This window comes from Ammospiza caudacuta, chromosome 7 (assembly GCF_027887145.1).
Source record: "Ammospiza caudacuta isolate bAmmCau1 chromosome 7, bAmmCau1.pri, whole genome shotgun sequence".
Taxonomy (NCBI): Eukaryota; Metazoa; Chordata; class Aves; order Passeriformes; family Passerellidae; genus Ammospiza; species Ammospiza caudacuta.
In genome coordinates this window covers 47,484,979-47,505,256 of record NC_080599.1, presented here as the reverse complement: position 1 = coordinate 47,505,256, position 20,278 = coordinate 47,484,979, and the positions used below count along the sequence as shown (strand labels likewise).

The 20,278-nt window shown below is 61.3% G+C and overlaps 1 protein-coding gene across 1 annotated transcript; it reads right to left on the bottom strand.

The window, feature by feature from the left end:
• Positions 1 to 667: 667 nt before the first annotated feature.
• On the bottom strand, positions 668 to 15,312 carry IL23R (interleukin 23 receptor). The gene is given in 15 exon segments (XM_058808097.1): positions 668 to 1,243; positions 2,193 to 2,283; positions 2,765 to 2,861; positions 4,520 to 4,570; positions 6,176 to 6,250; positions 7,014 to 7,211; positions 8,848 to 9,064; positions 9,352 to 9,434; positions 9,832 to 9,991; positions 10,569 to 10,714; positions 11,318 to 11,471; positions 12,230 to 12,366; positions 12,895 to 13,179; positions 14,018 to 14,095; positions 15,124 to 15,312. Coding segments are annotated over 14 exon segments (2,328 nt in total). The 5' UTR covers positions 14,076 to 14,095; positions 15,124 to 15,312.
• Between the last annotated feature and the right edge of the window lie 4,966 nt (positions 15,313 to 20,278).

Sequence of the window (20,278 nt, the reverse complement as noted above, 5' to 3'; positions counted from 1 at the left end):
TGTTGTTGGTACCAGTGTGACACATAAATCCTTCTTGATGCAGGGTCTGTTCATCAGGAGCAATCCCAAAATACTTTCCACATCTCTTCCAGGATGTCTGGGGGACTTTTATATCCATTTTAGCTGCAATTAACTCCAGGAATGAAGTGCCCCAAACCTTTGGGAATGAAGTGCTCCAAACAATTGGGAATGGAGTGCTCCAAACAATTGGTAAGGCCATGCTCCGAACATTTGAGAATGAAATGCTCCAAACTTTTGAAAATTAACTGCTCCAATCTCTTGGGAATGAAATGCTCCAAACATTTGGGAATGAGATGCTCCAACCCTTTGGGAATGAAGTGCTCCAACCCTTTGGGAATGAAATGTCCCGAACCCTTGGGAAGGAAGTGCTCCAAACCCGTAACAAGAGGACGATGCTGAGCAGTAATTGAAGATATTTCACCCTGCAGGAATCTCCTGATTGCATCCCAGGAATCCAAGCTTTATGGGATTTTTTGCTTCTGCCAGTGTGAGGTAAGGTTAAAACTGGGGTTTGCTGGCCCAGGATTCCCAGGCAGCCCCAAGAAGCTGCAGTGGAGTAAGAAGGCAGAATTCCAGCGGGGAGCGTTGCTCTGGCTCTGCCATTGGCCATCCCGGTGCTGACACCGCCTGTGTCCCTGCTCCAGGTTTATCCCCAGTCCCAGCTGCCCTCAGGGCAGCCCTGCCGGGCTGTGTGGGATGCAGGGTCCCTGTTGGTGGCCCTCAGGCAGGACAGCAGCTCCTCGGGCACCAGCATCTGCTCGGGGCCGGGCTCCCAGCGCTGCTCCGGGACGGATCCGTGTCCGTGTACAGGGAACTCCAGGCTGCTGTTGAGCACCAGGTTGATCTTGTCCAGCAGGCACAGCTGGGGGGTCCCTCCCTGCGTGTCCCACAGCTGGGGGACGGGGCTGGTGTAATCCTGGGAGAAGATTCCCAGCTCTGGCTGTGGGATGGGCGCGGGTGGCTGCGCCGGGCAGATTCCGGCAGCCACGTACCCCAAAGTGTTCCCGTCGGAGAGCTGGGGTTTGTAGGCACCCAGCTGCCCTGGGGCCGGGCTCCTGGGGGCCACCACGCTCCCGGGCACCTCCCTGGGCTCGGCCACCCCTGCCCTGGCCTCGGGGTCCCGGCGCTGGGGCCGCTCCTGCGCTGGCACCTCCTGGACATCGGAGACTGCGGGGTCCAGGAAGGGCTCCTGGAGGCTGGCACTGGGGAAATCAGCCTTGTCCTGGGAAATGAGGATAGCTGTGCCACCTTCATCCAGCCCTGCTGCTTCATCCCATCCCTGCTCCTCCATCCATCCCATCCCAGCTCCTCCATCCCATCCCAGCTCCTCCATCCATCCCAACCCAGCTCCTCCATCCCAGCCCTGCTCCTTCATCCATCCCATCCCTGCTCCTCCATCCATCCCAGCTCCTCCATCCCATCCCAGCTCCTCCATCCCAGCCCTGCTCCTCCATCCCATCCCTACTCCTCCATCCATCCCAGCCCTGCTCCTCCATCCATCCCATCCCTGCTCCTCCATCCATCCCAGCTCCTCCATCCCATCCCAGCTCCTCCATCCCATCCCTGCTCCTCCATCCCATCCCAGCTCCTCCATCCATCCCATCCCTGCTCCTCCATCCCATCCCAGCTCCTCCATCCATCCCATCCCTGCTCCTCCATCCCATCCCTGCTCCTCCATCCATCCCATCCCAGCTCCTCCATCCATCCCATCCCAGCTCCTCCATCCATCCCATCCCTACTCCTCCATCCATCCCATCCCTGCTCCTCCATCCCATCCCTGCTCCTCCATCCCATCCCTGCTCCTCCATCTATCCCACCCCTGCTCCTCCATCCATCCCAGCCCTGCTCCTCCATCCCATCCCTGATCTCACACAAGCTGCCCTCTCCCAGCTAACAGGGAATGTTACCAGAGGAAATGGCCTCAAGTCGTGCCAGGGGAGTTTTGGGCTGGATTTTTGGGAAAATGTCTGTGTGGAACGGGCTGTCCAGCCCTGGAGGGATTTTAAATCCCCATGGATGTTGCACTTGGGGACATGGGGCAGTGTTGGCCTTGGCAGTGCTGGGGGTGGTTGGACTCAATGGTCTCAGAGGGATTTTCCAACCTGGATAATTCTGTAAAGCCCAGCTTTAATCTGAGGGGAAGCAAAGCCAGGAGATAACCCTGCCCTCACCTGGAGTGACTTCACCACAGTGCTGTTCTCCATGTGGGGAAAGTCCTCAAACATCCACCTTGGCAAGAGGGACACGAGGACGGCCTTAACCCTTCACAAAAGGCAAAAACAAACCCCAAATGTTACTGTAGTGTGTTATTCAGATATTCCTCATGCAGGATGAAACTCTCTGGGTGGGAAGGACACATGAAGAACACCCAGCCTTGGAAACTCTGGGTTCCCCATTCTTAAATTTCACCAATTTCATGTATATTTGACTGGTTTTTTGTTGGTCCCTGCCTTACTGTAGAGCACCAGAAAGTCCTTTCATATGATAAATGTGTGATATTGCCCTCAGGCTGAGTTGAAAGGGACTCTGTAGTTGATTTTAAAACATCCCAGAAGAAATTTTATATTTCTTCTATGTACAAAAAAAAAAAAAAAAAAAAAAAGAAAAAAAAAAAAAAAGAAAAAAAGAAACCACAAAACCTCCCCCAAAATCCCCCCAAACCCTCAAACACCCTCCCCCAAAAAAGGGGTAAAAAATTCTGAATTGGGAATAAGGGAAGAAGACATGGAGGAGAAAGGAATACCTTTTCCTGACTGACTTTTTAAACATCACAACTGCAAAAAGAACGGATAATCCGACCACGCTGAGGCTCAGTCCCAGGAAAACTCGGATGTCATCATCTGCAGGGGGTGGAAGGGAGGAGGTCACGGCCTGGGGGCTGCACTCACTCACCATTCACCATTCACCATTTCCTGCCCCAGAAGTGCTGACGTGAATTCCTCAGCCTGGGCTGGTTTTGCTTTTGGTTTAGGAGCTGAAACAGACCCGTGACCTTTACCAGAGGATGTGCAAGCTGAGCATCCCCAGAAGGGTGGGAAATGCTGAAACACGTCCCTGGTCCCAGCTGCAGGGTGGAGTCAGCCTCCTGCATGGGTTAATTCGATATTTCCTGGGTTTGACACCTCCCCCTTGGACAGGGCATCGTGTTTTAGCCTCGGTAGAGAGCAGAACTCAAAGCTTGCATTCTGTGGGTGCTGCTCATCCTTCCCTGCACTTGGGGAAAAACTCCTTTATTGGCTCTTGTTGGAACCCAGGAAATCCCTCTGGCTGCCCTGGAGGGCTCCAGCCCCTGCCCAGGGGGCTCAGAGGCCTCAGCACAGAGCCCAAGGACCCTGTGCCTTTGGTCTTGATCCATGGAAAAACAATTACCAACCTTGTATGAAGGATTACAAGTCAAAAGAGTTTAAGTAGAAAAATAGTTTGTCACAGAGTGAAAAAGAGATTTTTTTTTAGGGTTTTTAGAATGGGTGTCCAAGGGGTAAGATGGAGGAATCTGCGTCCAGCCTTTCTCCTTCTTCTTCTTGGCCTCCATCTCCTGCTGTGATGGTGGCACTTTGGGATTGGTTTAGAGTAGAAGCTCACTGTCTGACATAGGTGATGGGTATTGGGAAGTTATGGTAAATATTGTACAGGTAGTTTTTAGTATAAAAGATAACACTGCCCTGGTGGCAGGCAGAGTGCCTCTGTCTGTGCTGCTGAACAGACCTCAGCTGGACAGGAGAGAGAGTTTTATAGATAAGGAACAATAAACAACCTTGAGAATGAGAACCCAGAGCATCTGGGAGCTCTCAATTCCCACTGCCAGGAGCTGCCTGGGTTAAACCCCCCATAGGACAAAGCCTGACCCAGCAAGGCAGAGCTCCCACACAGGACAAAGCCTGGCCCAGCAAGGCAGAGCTGCCACAGCACAAAGCCTGGCCCAGCAAGGCAGAGCTGCCACAGCACAAAGCCTGGCCCAGCCAGGCAGAGCTGCCACAGCACAAAGCCTGGCCCAGCCAGGCAGAGCTCCCACACAGCACAAAGCCTGGCCCAGCAAGGCAGAGCTGCCACAGCACAAAGCCTGGCCCAGCCAGGCAGAGCTGCCACAGCACAAAGCCTGGCCCAGCCAGGCAGAGCTCCCACACAGCACAAAGCCTGGCCCAGCAAGGCAGAGCTGCCACAGCACAAAGCCTGGCCCAGCAAGGCAGAGCTGCCACAGCACAAAGCCTGGCCCAGCAAGGCAGAGCTCCCACACAGGACAAAGCCTGGCCCAGCAAGGCAGAGCTGCCACAGCACAAAGCCTGGCCCAGCAAGGCAGAGCTGCCACGGGACAAAGCCTGGCCCAGCAAGGCAGAGCTGCCACACAGGACAAAGCCTGGCCCAGCAAGGCAGAGCTCCCACGGGACAAAGCCTGGCCTAGCAAGGCAGAGCTGCCACACAGGACAAAGCTTGGCCTAGCAAGGCAGAGCTGCCACACAGGACAAAGCTTGGCCCAGCAAGGCAGAGCTGCCCTCCTTACCCTGGGACATCTCGCTGTAGATGCTGCCCAGGAGCGACTCCTCTGCAGGGGCTGGAACAGAGAGAGGGAAAAAATGTCTGTGGTTCCTTCAGAGGGCTCTGGGTGACACCAAACCTGCCTTGGTTCTATCTTTTGAGAAAAATAAATAATGGTGTAACAAGGACAATTTAGCTCCCTGAAGCAATGAGTAACTCCAGCTCTGCTGGGCTCTCCACATCATCCCCACAATTAAATGAGATGTTGATCAATCCTGTCCCCACCTACAGAACCTCTTCCCCGCACATCCCTCCCTGCCCTCAGCACTCTAAACAAGGATTTAGTCCCCCTGGGGAGCTCCATCATTTTCCACAAGCACTCCCAGGTTGTTAACATCTTTTCCAGAGAAGTTGTGGATCCCTGGAGTGTCCCAGGCCAGGCTGGAGCAGCCTGGCACAGTGGGAGGTGTCCCTGCCATGGCAGGGGTGGCACTGGATGGGATTTGAGGTCAATTCCAACCCAGCCCATTGTGGGATTCTGTGATTCCCAAAGTGCCTGCACCCCTTGGGAATGAATTTCCTGATTATTTCCATGCAGTGAGGGAAGATCTGCAGCTGGAGGCCCTGCCATGGCAAGAAGCCTCTTTCTGCTGAGATAAGCAGCCAGCTTTGATCCTGGCCAGTTCAGCGATTCCCTCTGATCCTGGCCAGTTCAGCAATTCCCTCGGGATCCCTTGTCCCTGATTTGGAGCCACAGGGAAGGGTCCTGCCCCGCGGACAGCACCCAGGGCCAACCCGGGACACCCATCTAGGAACGTCTGCTTGCGTTTCCTGGGAGCAGCTGCCCTGCTCCAGGGGCTCCTGCAGGGCCACGGGGCTGCTCTGGCACAGGAGAAACCCCTGAGCAGCTGCAGAGGGCCCATCTCAGGTGGCATCAGAGCCAGGAGCTGGGGACACCCTCGGGTGTCCCCTCAGGTGTCACCTGCAGGTACTTTGGGCTCTGACAGCCCTTGATGGTCCTGCCCAGCCCCACCTGGCCCCAGGGTGGGCTCTATTTAAGGCCAGCCCTGGCCCTCAGCCCCAGCTGGGCTGGGCTGGGCTGGGGCAGCTCTGGGGCTCAGACCCTGCTCTGGTGTCACAGCTTGGCCTCACCCTCCTGCGCAGCTCTGAGGGTGCACAAAGCCACCCCAGTGCTGGAAATGAGGTTTTCCTTCCTTCCCCAAACCCTTCCCAGCACTGACCCAGCTGCAGATGTCCCCCCCCCCCCCAAGGCTCTGTGACTCCAGGTAGGAAGGGCAGGCTGGCTCTGCCCAGCTGCTCCCTGGAAAAGCTCTGTGCTGGATTTTGGTTTATCTGCAACATCTTACTGTGAGTTCTGCATGTGCAAACTCACTTTTCTGCCCCAGAAAGGGACAACGACCCCGCAGGTGCCTCTGCTGATGGGAAATGAGGTTCTGGGTCTGTGCAGGGAGCAAAGACCAGCTGCAGATGGGTCTGACACCAGTACATCGATTAAATGTGTTCTATCCTTTCCTGCCCTGCTCGGTAGGAGCAAACACCAGCTGGAGACGGGTCTGACACCAGTCCATTGGTTAAATGCATTTTATCCTTTCCTTGCCGTGCTGGGCGGGAGGGTTTGCGCCGTTCCCAGCCCCAGGGATGTTTCCCCCGTCAGGCTCACCTGGGCTGGAGCGGGGAGCGCTGATCCCGCCGGGATACACCGCGTACAGCCGCGCCTGCCGCGGAGCCGCTGTCCCTGCCGGCAAAGCACAGATTTACCTTCAAAATGGGCATTTTGTCTGCTGGGCTGGGCCAGGGGCTGGCTACTGAGCGGTGACAGCAGCTGAGTTACCCCTTGAGGGTCTGGGGTCGTTCCTGGCCCACCAGCTCGTTTTTAATTCATTAAATAATGAATGCATTTAATTAATTTTCTTTCCCTCCCCATCCCCTCCTTCCCCTGTGATCTTCACCCAGGGACCCAAATCCCACTGTCTGCCCTCACATCTCCAGCTGCTTCCCTCCCCTCCTTCTCTAAGGACTCTCCATGGCCCCACTCCCTCCCCCAAAAAAGTGGGCAGGGGCTCAAACTCAAATGAAGCTGCCTTGATAGTCTGGTTTGGATTTATAATTTAATCCTGATTGATAGTCTGATTCAGATTTATAATCTAATTCGAATTTATAATGTAATTCAGATTGATAGTTTGATTTGGATTTATAATCTAATTTGGATTTATGCTCTGATTTGGATTTCTAATCTAATCCTGATTGATAGTTTGATTTGGATTTATAATGTAATCTGGATTTATAGTCTGATTTGGATTTATAATCTAATTGAGATTTATAGTCTGATTTGGATTTATAATCTAATTCAGATTTATAGTCTGATTTGGAGTTATAATCTAATCCAGATTTACAGTCTGATTTGGATTTATAATCTAATCCACATTTACAGCCTGATTTGGATTTCTAAGGTCCTGAGGAGCAGTGCCCAGCAGAAGGGGGTTCCTGGGCTGTCCCACCTGGGATGTAGGTGTGAGTTTGGTGTTTTGGGATTCTCTCCCAGCTGTGCTGCTCCTGCAGGCCGTGCTGGGGGCCGGACACCCACTCCAGGATGAACCAGAGCAGGGGGCTCTGGCTGGGCTGGGGGCGCTGCCACCGCACCAGGGCCCTGCTCTGCTGCTCCTGCTGCACCTCCAGCGCCTCCGGGGCCGGGAACTCTGTGGGGAAACGGGGCAGGGGCAACTCAAACAGCCCAAACCCATCCTTGGGGACCGGGGAGGGTCAGCCCAGCCCAGGGGAAATGTGGCTTTCCTGGAGGGGTTTGAAAGCTGAAGGGTGAGCAGGGAATTACAGAATATGGTGGGTTTGTATATAAACACACACACACACACACACACACATATATATATATATATATATATAATAGAATTATTCAGGTTAGAAAAGACCTTAAAGATCAAGGCCACCACTGTCCCATGTCCCCAAGTGCCACATCCATGTGGCTTTTGAATCCCTCCAGGGATGGGGATTCACCCCTGCCCTGGGCACCTGTGTGTCCCAAATGTTCCCAAATGTTCACCCTGAGGCCGTTCCCTCTGCTCCTGTCCCTGTTCCCAGCCCGCTCCCTGGGCTGTCCCCTCCTGTGCAGAGCCACAAGGGCCCCTGAGCCTCCTTTGCTCCAGGCTGAGCCCCTGCCCAGCTCCCTCAGGGATTCTGCAGCCCCTGCCCAGCTCCTCAGGGATTCTGCAGCCCCTGCCCAGCTCCCTCAGGGATTCTGCAGCCCCTGCCCAGCTCCCTCAGGGATTCTGCAGCCCCTGCCCAGCTCCATTCCCTGCCCTGGGCACTCTCCAGCCCCTCACTCTCCTTCATGGGGACAGTCCCTGCCCTGTGCCTGGCACAGCCCAGGTGCCCGTGGCCCTCCCGCTGTGCTCCTCCCCAGCCAGATGTGGAACTCTGTGCTTGCAAGCCCCGCACCCTCAGCTCTGAAATGCTTCAGCTGTCCCTGCTTACCAGAAACGTGCAGGGTTCTGATAAGCATCAGAGTCGAGAGAGGTTTTTCCACCTTATTTCTCTTCAGTTTCCTTTTAGTCATGTGTTTGTCCTCAGCCTGAATGGGACTTTCCCCTCCCATTGCTCATTCAGACACGTTTTTCGGAACGAGCAAAACGAGCAAAACGTGGTTGTGGGGGGAAACCACACCTTGGGGCACAGGGACCATAAGGTGGCCCTAAAAGGATTTAAAAGGATTTTTTCCCCCCTTCTTTTTCAGTTTGCAAGGACCCAGCTCCCAGGAGCAGCCTGGCACCCTTTGCTTTGCCAGCCAACACGGACAGGGCTAACTTAAAAATGAGTTTGTTGCTGCAGCCTTGGGAGGTGAAGGGCTGAGATTCCAGAGCCTGAACGGGCTCCAGGAGAGCTGCAGAGGGGCTGGGGACAAGGGTGGAGGGACAGGACACAGGAAATGGCTCCCACTGCCAGAGGGCAGGGATGGGTGGGAGATTGGGAATTGTTCCCTGGCAGGGTGGAGAGGGGCTGGGCTGGAATTCCCAGATTTGCTGTGGCTGCCCCTGGATCCCTGGCAGTGCCCGAGGCCAGGCTGGACATTGGAGCAGCCTGGGACAGTGGGAGGTGTCCCTGCCATGGGACAATGAAATCAGCTGGGCTTTAAGGTCCCTCTCAACCCCAAACCACTCCAGAATTCCATGATTCACATCCAGCTGGGGAGCAGCTCCAGGGAACCTGTCTGGAGGGCTCTGCGCCCCCGGTGGAGCGGGCAGAGCTGTGCCAGGGCTCTCCCGGTGCCAAATCCAGCGTTTCCCTGGGGCGGGGTCGGTGCCGGCGGTGCCCCCGTACCTTGCGGAGCTGCCGCCCAGTTCAGAGGGATGCTGGCGGGGCTGGAGGCGCCCTTGGCGTTGCGGGCGGTGACGAGGAGGCTGCGGGCTCCGGGCGGCACCAGCAGCGAGCACTCGGTGCCCGCGGTGAGGCACAGCGGCCACAGCGCTCCCGCGGGGCCCTCCGCGCTCACGGCGTAGCCCAGGATCCTCCCGCGGGCATCCCGGGCCGACAGCGGCTGCGGGGGCGAGAGAGGCCGGGATCGGGGGGTCTGACACCGGCACAGCCGGCCGGGATCGGGGGGTCTGACACCCCCACAGCCGGCCGGGATCGGGGGGTCTGAGCCCACACCCGGCCGGGATCGGGGATCTGAGCCCACACCCGGCTGTGACACCTTTACGGGGATGGGGATGTGGCTCCGAGCCGGGCTGGCCCTGTCCCGCCGTCCCCGCGGGCTCCGCAGGGAGGCGGCACCGGCGCTGCCCGGGGAGGAGCGGCGGAGCCGAGGCCGCCCCGAGCCCGTACCTTGATCAACACCGTCACCTCGTGGCTGCCGTTCGGCAGGGACCGGCCCAGGCGCCGCCACACGGCGGGAGCGGCGGCGGGGGCTGCGGAGGAGCGGGGACGCCGCGAGTGACACACCGGGAGTGACACCGAGGGGACAGCGTGACACACCGGGGGTGACGCTGGGAGTGACACCGTGACACCCCGAGGGGACCCGGGGCTCCCACCCACCCGCAGCCCCTCCCGACCGGCTGGCAGAGCAGCGGTGGCGCTTCTGTTCGGGATGAGCCCGCCCCGTTCCCCGCTGGCACCGGCACGGGAGGGCGGCGCTGCCTCGCTCATCCGTGCCAGGCTCATGCCAAAGCCAGCAGCTGGCACGGATGGGCGGAGCTGGCTCAGGGTGACCGCGATTTGTCGCGACACCTCGGCTGATGTGGTTTTCCCCCCCAGGGCAGCAAGCAGGGCGCTGAGGACCGTGGGTGTCGCCGGCGCTGAGCCCACCTGCCTCGGGGGTGCGGTACACGAACGGGGGGCTCCAGGCGCTCCAGGGGCTGCGGGCGCTGCCGAGCCGGCACCTGGCCTGGAACACGAACTCGGTGTCGCTCTGCAGCTCGTGCTGCCAGCGGGGACCCTCCGGGGGCACCTTGGCACACGGCTCCACCTGCCAGGGAAGCACAGGGACACTGCGGGTGACACGTTTGACAGGGGAGTGGGACACAGCGGGTCCCTGCTGCCACCCCTGCGGGATGGGCAGGGATGGGCGGGACCCGCCCGGTCCCCTCCGGTGCCACCTTGCGTGGCACAGCCAGAGCCCCCAGCCACGCTGGGAGTGCCAGCACGGAGATTTTGGGGCTCCTGTGGCAGCGGGGATCCAGGCTCAGCCCTGGCAGCACTCAGGGAGTTTCCATCCCTGCCCCAGTGTGGGTTTGGGGTTTTTTGTCTGGGGTGTGCTCTGAGCATCCCCAGGATTTTGTGCCTTGTCCTTGCAGAGCGGAATGTTTGGGAATATTTGGAATTCTGTCTTTTCGCTCAGAAAGCTGAGCTAACCCTGCCCACGAGGCCATCTGCTGTCCCCCCCAGGTGGCATCAGCTCTGCTGTCCCCTGCCTGTGGCCGGGGGTGCCCGTTTGAGCACACCAGAGCCCAGGGGTGAGTCTGGAGTACCCCCAAATATTCCCATTGCCCGCGGGGTCTGCAGCAGGAGCGGGACTGGGGCAGTGAGGGGGTCTGGGGTCTCACGTGCCACGTCGGGGTGCCCCTGGCCCTGTGCCTCTCCTGGCAGTGCACGTCCCTCAGGCGCGTGAGGCTCCTCCAGCGCGTGGTGGTGATGGCTGGGGACGTGTCCGTGGTCTCGGCGCCCGTGGGCACGGGCAGGGCGGGCACCACTGCGGGCACAGCAGGGAACAGCAGGGTGGGGACTGTCCCTGGGCTCAGGGGTGTCCCCAGAGTGACACAGCAGGGCAGGGAGGCCAGGCATGGCCGCAGCACACCATGCTGCTCACGGGGGGACAGAGGGAGGGATGGAGGGATCAATGGAGGGATGGATGGAGTGGAGGGATAACGGAGGGATAGAAGGATCAGTGGAGGGAGGGATGGATGGAGGGATGGATGATAGATGGAGACATGGATGGATGGATGGATGGATGGATGGATGGATGGATGGATGGATGGATGGATGGATGTAGAAGGATAGTGGAGGGATGGAACGGATCAATGGATAGATGATGGACGGACGGATGGACAGACAGATGGATGGATAATAGATGGAGACATAGATGGACGGATGGATGGACGGACGGAGGTGGAGGGATAATGGAGAGATGGAAGGATCAATAGAGGGATGGATGGACAGATGGGGACATGGATGGATGGATGATAGATGGAGACACAGATGGACAGATGGATGGATGGATGATAGATGGAGACATGGACAGACCGATGGACAGATAGAGGGACAGATGGATGGACAGATGGACGGATGTCCGTACCGAGCTCCTGCAGGCTGAGGCGCTGAGGGGCAGAGCGGGCAGTGCCCAGCGCGTTGCTGGCCTGCACCCACACCCAGTACTGGCTGTCGTTGTGCAGCTCCCTCAGCAGCACAGGTGAGTCTGCAGGGAAGGTCTTTTCTTCCTCCTCATCCTCCTCATCCCGTGCCACCACCCTGGAAGCAGAAGGCAGCCCTGTCAGTGCATATCCCAGCACCACAGCCCCGCTGGCATGGCCACTCCCAAACCTGACACTTCACCCCTAAAGCAAGCTGGGAGTTCATTCCCTTCCCTGACACTGCTGATGGGCTTTTGTATTCTCACAGTGGTAAAAGAACTCCTTCCTTTCTGGCTGCATGGATCAGCTTGATTCCAAATTTCGGCAGGAGCTTTGTCCCTTCTCCTCACAAAGCTTGGGATGAGACATATGATGGGATTTAATGTCCTTAAAATTGAGAAAGGAGAACTGATAGCCTGAGAGGGGACCAGCCACGGCATCCTGGCATGGGTGTGACATGCCAGGTGCTACCATGGGGACCAGCCATGACATTTTGGGATGGGGTGTGACATGCCAGGTGGTGCCGTGGGGACCTTGGTGGCAGGGAGCATCCCAGGGTGGGACTGTGGCACACTGTGTGGCAGCCAGCACCTCTGCTTCGGCTGGGCTTTGGGGTTTGGGCAGTGTTGGGGTCACCCTCTCCTTACCCCAGAGGGAGCCCCAGCCGCTGGAAGCTGCAGCTTCCCCACGGTGGGGCTCGATGGGGTGTGAGCCAGGGCGCTGCGGTGAGCGTGCGGCTCTGGGGCAGGAGGTGACAAAACGTGAGCTGAAGGAAGTGGAACTGGGGCACGGCAGGGCTGCTGTCAATGGGGCTGTCACCGGGGGCTGTCCCCGGGGCTGTCACCGGGGGCTGTCACCCCCGAGGCTCACCTGCGCAGGTGGAGGCTGTGCCGGGTGCGCAGGTGCGTGGTCCGGCCCCGCTCCCATCGGCACCGCAGGCGCTCCGAGCCCTCGGCGATGGCGCAGCTCAGGTTCCCGGGGGGGTCCGGGGGGTCTGCGGGGCGAGCCCGGGTGAGGCTCGGCCCCGGAACACGGGGCAACACGGGGCACTCACACCCGGCTCGGGGGGGACACGGGGCACTGACAGCCCGGGGCTCGGGGAACACGGGGGGACACGGGGCACTCACAGCCCGGCCCCGGGGGGACACGGGGGGACACGGGGCACTCACAGCCCGGCCCCGGGGGGACACGGGGGGACACGGGGCACTCACAGCCCGGCTCTGGGACACGGGGGGACACGGGGCACTCACAGCCCGGCTCGGGGGTACAGGGGGTCACACGGGGCACTCACAGCCCGGCTCTGGGACACGGGGGGGACACGGGGCACTCACAGCCCGGCTCGGGGACACGGGGGGGACACGGGGCACTCACAGCCCGGCTCGGGGACACGGGGGGACACGGGGCACTCACAGCCCGGCTCGGGGGTACAGGGGGTCACACGGGGCACTCACAGCCCGGCTCTGGGACACGGGGCACTCACAGCCCGGCCCCGGGGGGACACGGGGGGACACGGGGCACTCACAGCCGGCCCGGATCTCGGTGCCGCACACCACGCGGTGTCTCTGGGCGCAGCGGGAGAAGCAGGTGACGCTGACGAGGGGCAGCTGGAAGCGGGGCAGGTGGAGGCGCTCGGCGCCGTCGCGCAGGGCCAGCAGGGAGCTGTAGTTGAGGGAGATGAAGAGCTGCTGCGGCGAGGGGCAATCCAACCAGGACTCGCAGCCGATGGAGATGTCGGAGCCCAGCAGCACCACGGGCCTGGGCTCGGGCTCGATCCACACGCGCCCGTTGCACGTCAAGTTCGCAGCACCTGCGCCAAAGCGGGTGGGCTATGCCAGATCTGTCCCGGGGCTGTCCCGGGGCTGTCCCGGGGCTGCAGGGCTCGGCAGGGAGCGGATCCCCTCCCTGGGATGCCCTGCAGCCAGGGGATTACAGCCCGCCCTGCTCACCTTCAACCCCGTGGGATGCAGGTAAACTGAGGCACGAGTGATGCCGGGGAGAAATTGTCCCCCCTGAGGGTGCCCAGAGGAGCTGTGGCTGCCCCTGTACCCCTGGCAATGCCCAAAGGCAGGCTGGACAGGGCTGGGAGCGCTCTGTCCCTGCTCCAGGTCCCTCCCACCCAAACCAGGCCTGGATGCGCCCCCCGCCCCCGCTGCAGCGCCCCGGCCCCGCTGACTCATCCCGGCCGAGCAGAAACGGCCCCGTTCCGCCGGTTTCACCCATCTCGGGGCCGCTCTAACGTTAAATGAGTGCAGGGAAAAAACCCGCGCCCCGAGAGCTCTGATCCCCCAGATTAGCGCGGCGGGGGCGCGTCCCTTCCCTATCAGATGGAGCTCGGCAGCAGCGCCGGCTCTCGGCGCTATCGGCTCCATCTGCCCTTCCTGGAAAGGGCAGGGCTGAGCCCGGGGGCTGCAGGGACGGGGGCAGAGCTGGCACGGGGGCTGCAGGGCCCTGGGAATGGCCCCGGGAGCCTGGGAATGTCCCCGCTCCGAGGAGGGAAGGGGAAGGAGCTCAGGGCACGGGACCCCTCCCGCAATGCTCCCCTCAAACCCCACAGCTCTGGGATTGTCCCGTTCCCACCCCAAACCCCCCGCGGGCCCGGGGCGCTGCTCGGGTGCCATCCCGGTGTCCCTGTCACCGTCACTCACCCGGGCACAGGCAGCAGAGCAGGACGGGCAGCACCAAAGCCTGGCCCGGCCCCGCCATGGGCTGGGCTGCGGCATCGCCTGGGGAGCGAAAAACCGTGGAGAAATTCCTGCAGGGAGGATGTGGGACCGGGGAAAGGGATGTGGGCTCTGGGCAGGGAGAGCTGAGCAGCCCTGCCCCGGAGAAGGTGGGACGGGGGTCTCAGGGGGTGCTGCCCCTCTGCCCAGAGCCCGCCGGGTGCTGCCTGCGGGGCTGGGGTCCCAGGGACACAGCGGAGATGGGGATGCGCTGCAATGAGCCCCCCGAGGGTCGGGAGCACCTGGGATGTGTGGAAGGGCTGGGGGAGATCTGGAATGAGCCCCCCGAGGGTGTGGAAGGGCTGGGGGAGCTGCTCAACCTGGAGAGGAGGGTCCTTGGGGATGGATGTTTGATGAGGAGTAAAGAGGAGCGAGGCAAACTCCTCCCAGGGACAGGACAGGAGGCAACGGGGTCAGGAAATCAGGAAATTCCAATTTAACATAAAAAAAGCTCTTTAAATGTCAGAGTGGGGCTGCTGCCCTGAGGGCTTTGGTCCTGCAGTCTCCATCCCTGGGGCTGCTCAGACACGTTTTTATGGGATGGAAACTCCCTGTTTCCATCACATCTTCTCCACAGGTCCTGCCCAGGCTGAGCCTGGCTCTTCCCAGCACTGAACGCCCAGAGACAGCCCCAAAATCCCGGGCCATGCTTCCCACCCTTGTGCCTGCACCCCACTGCTGCTCGGATTTTCCCTTGCTCCCTTTGCCTCTCTCCACAGCCTCTTTGGGAGAATTCCCACAAGCCAGGAAAGCAATCCCAGCCTCGCCAGCCTCGTGGGGCCGGGTTTGGGGCCGGAAGGGCTCTGCAGCACCCACGGCACACACTGGTGAGGAGCAGGGAGATGCAGCTCCCGGGGGGCAATTGCTCCTTTCCATCCCCCTGGAGGCATCCCCTGGAGCTGGGGTGGCTGCAGCACCCCCAGGCCCCTCTGGGGTCACAGAGCGGACCCCAAACCAGCCCTGCCACCCCCATTCTCCTGCCTGGGCTGAGCAGAGCCCATGCTCCCTCATCCCCCTTCCCCATGCAATACCTGCAGTCAGCAATGGCGAGTTTCCCTGGAGGGAGGCCAGAGTCCTCAGTAAAAGCCTCAAAACGCTGTTTTTCAGCCCAAAGCAGGCCAGCAGCAACAGCAGCAGCAGCGAGTGCTCTGGTGCTCCTCGTGCGGGGTGAGGTGACCTGGTTTGGTTTTGGGGCTGATCAAGCGTTCACCGTGGGTGAGTCAAACCTCAAGTGCCTCCCTATTACCTGACCTACAAAGAGAGGCTGTCACTTCCCAAGTGCCCACGAGCCTGCTGCAAACCAGGGCAAGTGAAAAAATGCATTGGGGTCCTGTGAGAAGGGCTGGGAGCTGTGAATGAGCCCAGCTCTGCCTCCTCTGGAGTCACATTTGTGTTTTTATTCCAGTTTAGAGGCGTTTGCAGACTCCAGAGCCAAAGGAACGAGGCCATTTGGAGATGCTGGGCTTTGAGCTGCTCTCCTGGTGCACTAGGGCTGAGGAAACGGGAATTCAGCAGGAAGGGAGAGGCTGCTCCGCGGTGCCAACCCAAACCCCACGGAACCTTCCCCGGGGCTGTGCCAGGAGGGACAAACAAACGCAGGAGCAGCGGGTGAGGAGCAGCAGGGTGAAATCAGGGGCTGGGAGCCGGGCAATGCTTACCTTGGCAGCGCTCAGGACGTGTGGCACCACCGGGAGAGGGCACAGAGCAGCCGAGTTCCCTCCCGGTGTGAGTCAGTCCTTGGGGAAACCCAGCGTCCCCTCGAGGGGAAGGGAAGGGGCGGGAAGGGGCTCCTCGGCGTCCCGGCAGCGTTTGGGCTCAGCCTGGTGGAGCCGAGCCCATCCCCGGGGCTGCTTTGTGTCCTCGGAGCACGGCAGAGTCCCGGGTGCTCTCAGGGAAAGAGCTTCTCCTGCCGATGGAAACTCCTTAAGGAACGGAGGTGTTGTCACCAGCACTGAGTGTCACCCCTCGGTGGTCGTGCTGTCCCCAGCTGTCGCAGGCAGCGCATTCCCAGCGCGGGGATGCTCCGGGGATGCTCCGGGGATGCTCCGGGGATGCTCCGGGGATGCTCCGGGGCTCTTCACCCCCGGCTCCCACAGCCCGGCCCGGCGCCTCCTTCCCTCGCCTCCTCAAGAGTTAAACCTCAAAAACAGTGTTAACCTCATTAGACACGGCAACCACAGGAAACCCCGCACTGCTCCCGCCTCTGCCTCGGGGAGGAAACGTCGGGGAGCAGAATTCACCCCCGGGGAAGGCAGAGCCTCCCCTGCCAGCAAACCCCGGTGCTCCGGGCTTCGCCCGATCCACGGGGATCTTTGTGGTAGGGAGAGCAGGAGCCTGCTGGCTGGTGCGGTTATGTGATGTATATAATGTGTGTAATGTATATAATGTGTTTAATGTATGTAATGTGTATAATGTGTGCCATGTGCCTGTGCGGCAGCAGGATCGGCTGGGTTTGGGTGGTTACACCCCGAGCAGCACTGGGGGGTTCAGGTTCAGTGGGAATTTCAGCTTTGGGATGTCCTGGGAGTGCTCAATGCCCGGGGCACACAGCTGGGGCTGCACGGCCAGCGTGCGCATCTGGAGCCAGCTCGTCTCGTCTGGGCCCAGGTGGAACATCTGGAGCCAGGGCAGCACATCTGGAACTGCACAATGCGGGGGGATGTGGAGCTCTCCCGGCACAGATGAGAGCTGCGGTTCCCGCATTTCCCAGCCCCATCTCCCTCTGCCTGACGCGTCCTTATCCCCTCCCGAGCACCGGGGCTGCAGCTCAGAGCTCCCCGGGCAGCGGGGCCGGGCTCACACCCGGCTCTTCCCGCAGAATCCTCCTTCCCCTGCTCGGGAATCTCAGCTGCTGCCGCCTCCCCCTGAGGCAGCCCCGACTTTCCATCCCCTCGTGTCCGGGGCTCTCTGTGCTCTGCTCGGGTGTCCCTCAGAGCCCGATGGAAACCGAGGCAGGGTCAGGCTGGCTTTGGGCAGGAAATCCTCCCTGTGAGGCCGGGGAGGCCCAGAGCAGCTGCGGCTGCCCTGGGATCCTGCGGCGCCCAGGGCCAGGCAGCGAGATGAAAACAACATTAATGGATCGATGGAACACTTGATTTGTTATTCTTGGTGGGAGCGCTCGGGCAGGGCAGGGAAAGGTCGGGACGGAGCCGGCTCTGCTGCCGGGGGACACGGGGGACACAGATGGGGCACAGGCTCGAACCCTTGTGTCCCTGCTGGCAGCTGCCAGAGGACACTCGGATATTTGATCCTAAAGCTGCCGCGGTGGCACCTGAGCCAGGGCTGAGGACACTGTCCCTTCGGGGCTTTCCTGTCCCCTCGGGGCTCCCCTGTCCCCGCGGCGGGACAGGGACACGCCAGGGACACAGGAATGAGCCTCAGCCCCGCTGGCACGGCGCTCCGGGCACGATTCGGTTCCTCTCCCCACTGGAGCAGCCGCTGTTCCCTTCCCAAGCCCCGGGCTCGCAGCAGGAACAAGGAAGGTGATGCCAATGTCAGAGCTGTGATTTTTGGCTGGGGTAAAAGGGCACCCGAGATACGGGGAGGTTGCTCCCGGACTTTAAATCCCGTTTGTCCTTCCTGTAACCCTGCCAGGGAACAGCCCCTGCTCCTTGCAGCAGCACAGAGGGGAACGGGCCGGGAAAAGCAAAGTTCGGGCAGGGTTGGATTGTCCCTGCCAGGCCCGGCCCAGCGTGCCGGGGCAAGCGAAGCTCCTGACCCGGGGCCACCGAGCCCCACACCCTGCGGAGCCTGCAGGCCCTGGCTGTGCCCAGGCAGGCCCTGGCAGCGGGAAAATGGGGAATAACCCTTCCCAAAAGGGGCTGTAAACACCGCCCTGGCCACCGGCAGGGAACGTCCCGCTGCTGCCTTCGCTCCTCACTTGGGGAGCGATTCCCAAACCAGCCCTGCAGGGGTTTAAAACCGCGTGGATGCACATGGGATAGCGGTGGCCTTGGCTAGATGGGCTTCGAGGGCTTTTCCAACCTAAACGATCCAAGGTTTGATGGAATTGCTGCCGTTTCCAGGCTGAGCTGATCCCTCATTCCCATTCTCACCTCCATTCCTCCCACACCCCCGGAGCAGCTCCCCCGAGGCTGCAGCTCTGTGCCCCCGCCCGTGTCCTGTCCCCTCGGGGGCTCCGGGACACCGTGGGGACGGAGCTGTGCCAGGAGAGACCGGGCTGACAGGAAGGGTTCCCGCGGTGACACCGAGGTGTGCGTGTCACCCCTGTGCCCCACACCGCGGTGTGCGTGTCACCCCTGTGCCCCCCACAGACACCGCGGTGTGCGTGTCACCCCTGTCCCTCACACCGAGGTGTGCGTGTCACCCCTGTCCCCCCACAGACACCGAGGTGTGCGTGTCACCCCTGTGCCCCCCACAGACACCGAGGTGTGCGTGTCACCCCTGTCCCTCACAGACCCCGAGGTGTGCGTGTCACCCCTGTCCCCCCACAGACACCGAAGTGTGCGTGTCACCCCTGTGCCCCCCACAGACACCGCGGTGTGCGTGTCACCCCTGTGCCCCACACCGAGGTGTGCGTGTCACCCCTGTGCCCCCCACAGACACCGAGGTGTGCGTGTCACCCCTGTCCCTCACAGACCCCGAGGTGTGCGTGTCACCCCTGTGCCCCCACAGACACCGAGGTGTGCGTGTCACCCCTGTCCCTCACAGACCCCGAGGTGTGCGTGTCACCCCTGTCCCCCCACAGACACCGAGGTGTGCGTGTCACCCCTGTCCCCCCACAGACACCGAGGTGTGCGTGTCACCCCTGTGCCCCAGCCCTCAATCTGCTCGCTGTGTCCCGCAGGGCGGGGGCGGTTTTGTGCTCCGAGCCGCCTTGTTTTGGGATTTTTCCACTTGGCAGAGCATGGCCCGGAGGGGGAGATTTAATCTCCGCGAGGGAAGGGCCGGTGCCAAAACGCTGCGTGCGGGGTGAGCCGAGGGCAGCACCCGGCAGGGCGCAGGGCCCGGGGCCGCCGTGCCAGGGACAGCGGTGCCAGCTCGGCTCTGACCCCCGGCCGTGCCCCGGGGAGGCCGGAGGGGGCCTGTGCTCTGCCCGCACGGGGGACACGCGTCTGGTGTCCCCTTGTCCCTGCAGTGTCCCCAGGCAGTGCCACCCCATGCGTGAGCTCACCCAGCCCCCTTCCCTGCTCGTGCCCCCGTGCCAGACCCGGGGGTTCCCCTCACCGATGCTGCCCACCCCACACCCCCTGCGATGCCCCCCTTGCTGCGCCCCCGCACCAGCCCCGTCCCACCCCATCAGTGGCCCCAAACCTGTCCCCGTGCCATGCCCACCCCTCCCCGCAGTGTCCCCAGCCCGTCCCTGTGCCATGCCCACCCCTCCCCGCAGTGTCCCCAGCCCGTCCCTGTGCCATGCCCACCCCTCCCCGCAGTGTCCCCAGCCCGTCCCTGTGCCATGCCCACCCCTCCCCGCAGTGTCCCCAGCCCGTCCCTGTGCCATGCCCACCCCTCCCCGCAGTGTCCCCAGCCCGTCCCCGTGCCATGCCCACCCCAGGCAGAATCCCCCCCGTCCCAACCCCTCGTTCTATCCCAGCCCCCATCACATCCTCCCCCTATCAATGCCCCCATGCCAGCCCCTGTGCCACCTCCCCAGCAATGTCCTCTGTGCCACCGTCGCACCCCATTATTGTCCCCCATCCCAACCCTCTGTGCGCTGTCCCACATCACTGTCCCCCAAGCCCTGTGTGATGTCCCCATCAGTGTCCTCGTCCCTGTGCCATGTCCCTATCCCTGTCCCTATCCCTGTCCCCGCCGTGCCATGTCCCCGCCCCTGTGCCGCGTCCCCATCCCTGTCCCCCCCGTGCGATGTCGCCCATCCCTGTCCCCTCGTGTGCCATGTCCCCTATCCCTGTCCCCATCCCCATCCCCATCCCCGTTCCCATCTCTATCCCTGTGCCATGTCCTTATCCCTGTTCCTATCCCCACCATTATCCCTATCCCCATCCCCATCTCCCCATTCCCATCTCCCCATCCCCGTCTCCCAATCCTGTGCAATGTCCCCATCCCTGTCCCCAGTGCAGTATTCCCGTCCTTGTCCCCATCCCCTCCCCTGTATCATATCCCCAGCCCTGTTCCCCCCCGGGCCGTGTCCCCATCCCTGTTCCCACCTCTGTCCCCATCTCCGCATCACTGTCCCATCGCCTGTACCCCGTCCCCATCCCTGCC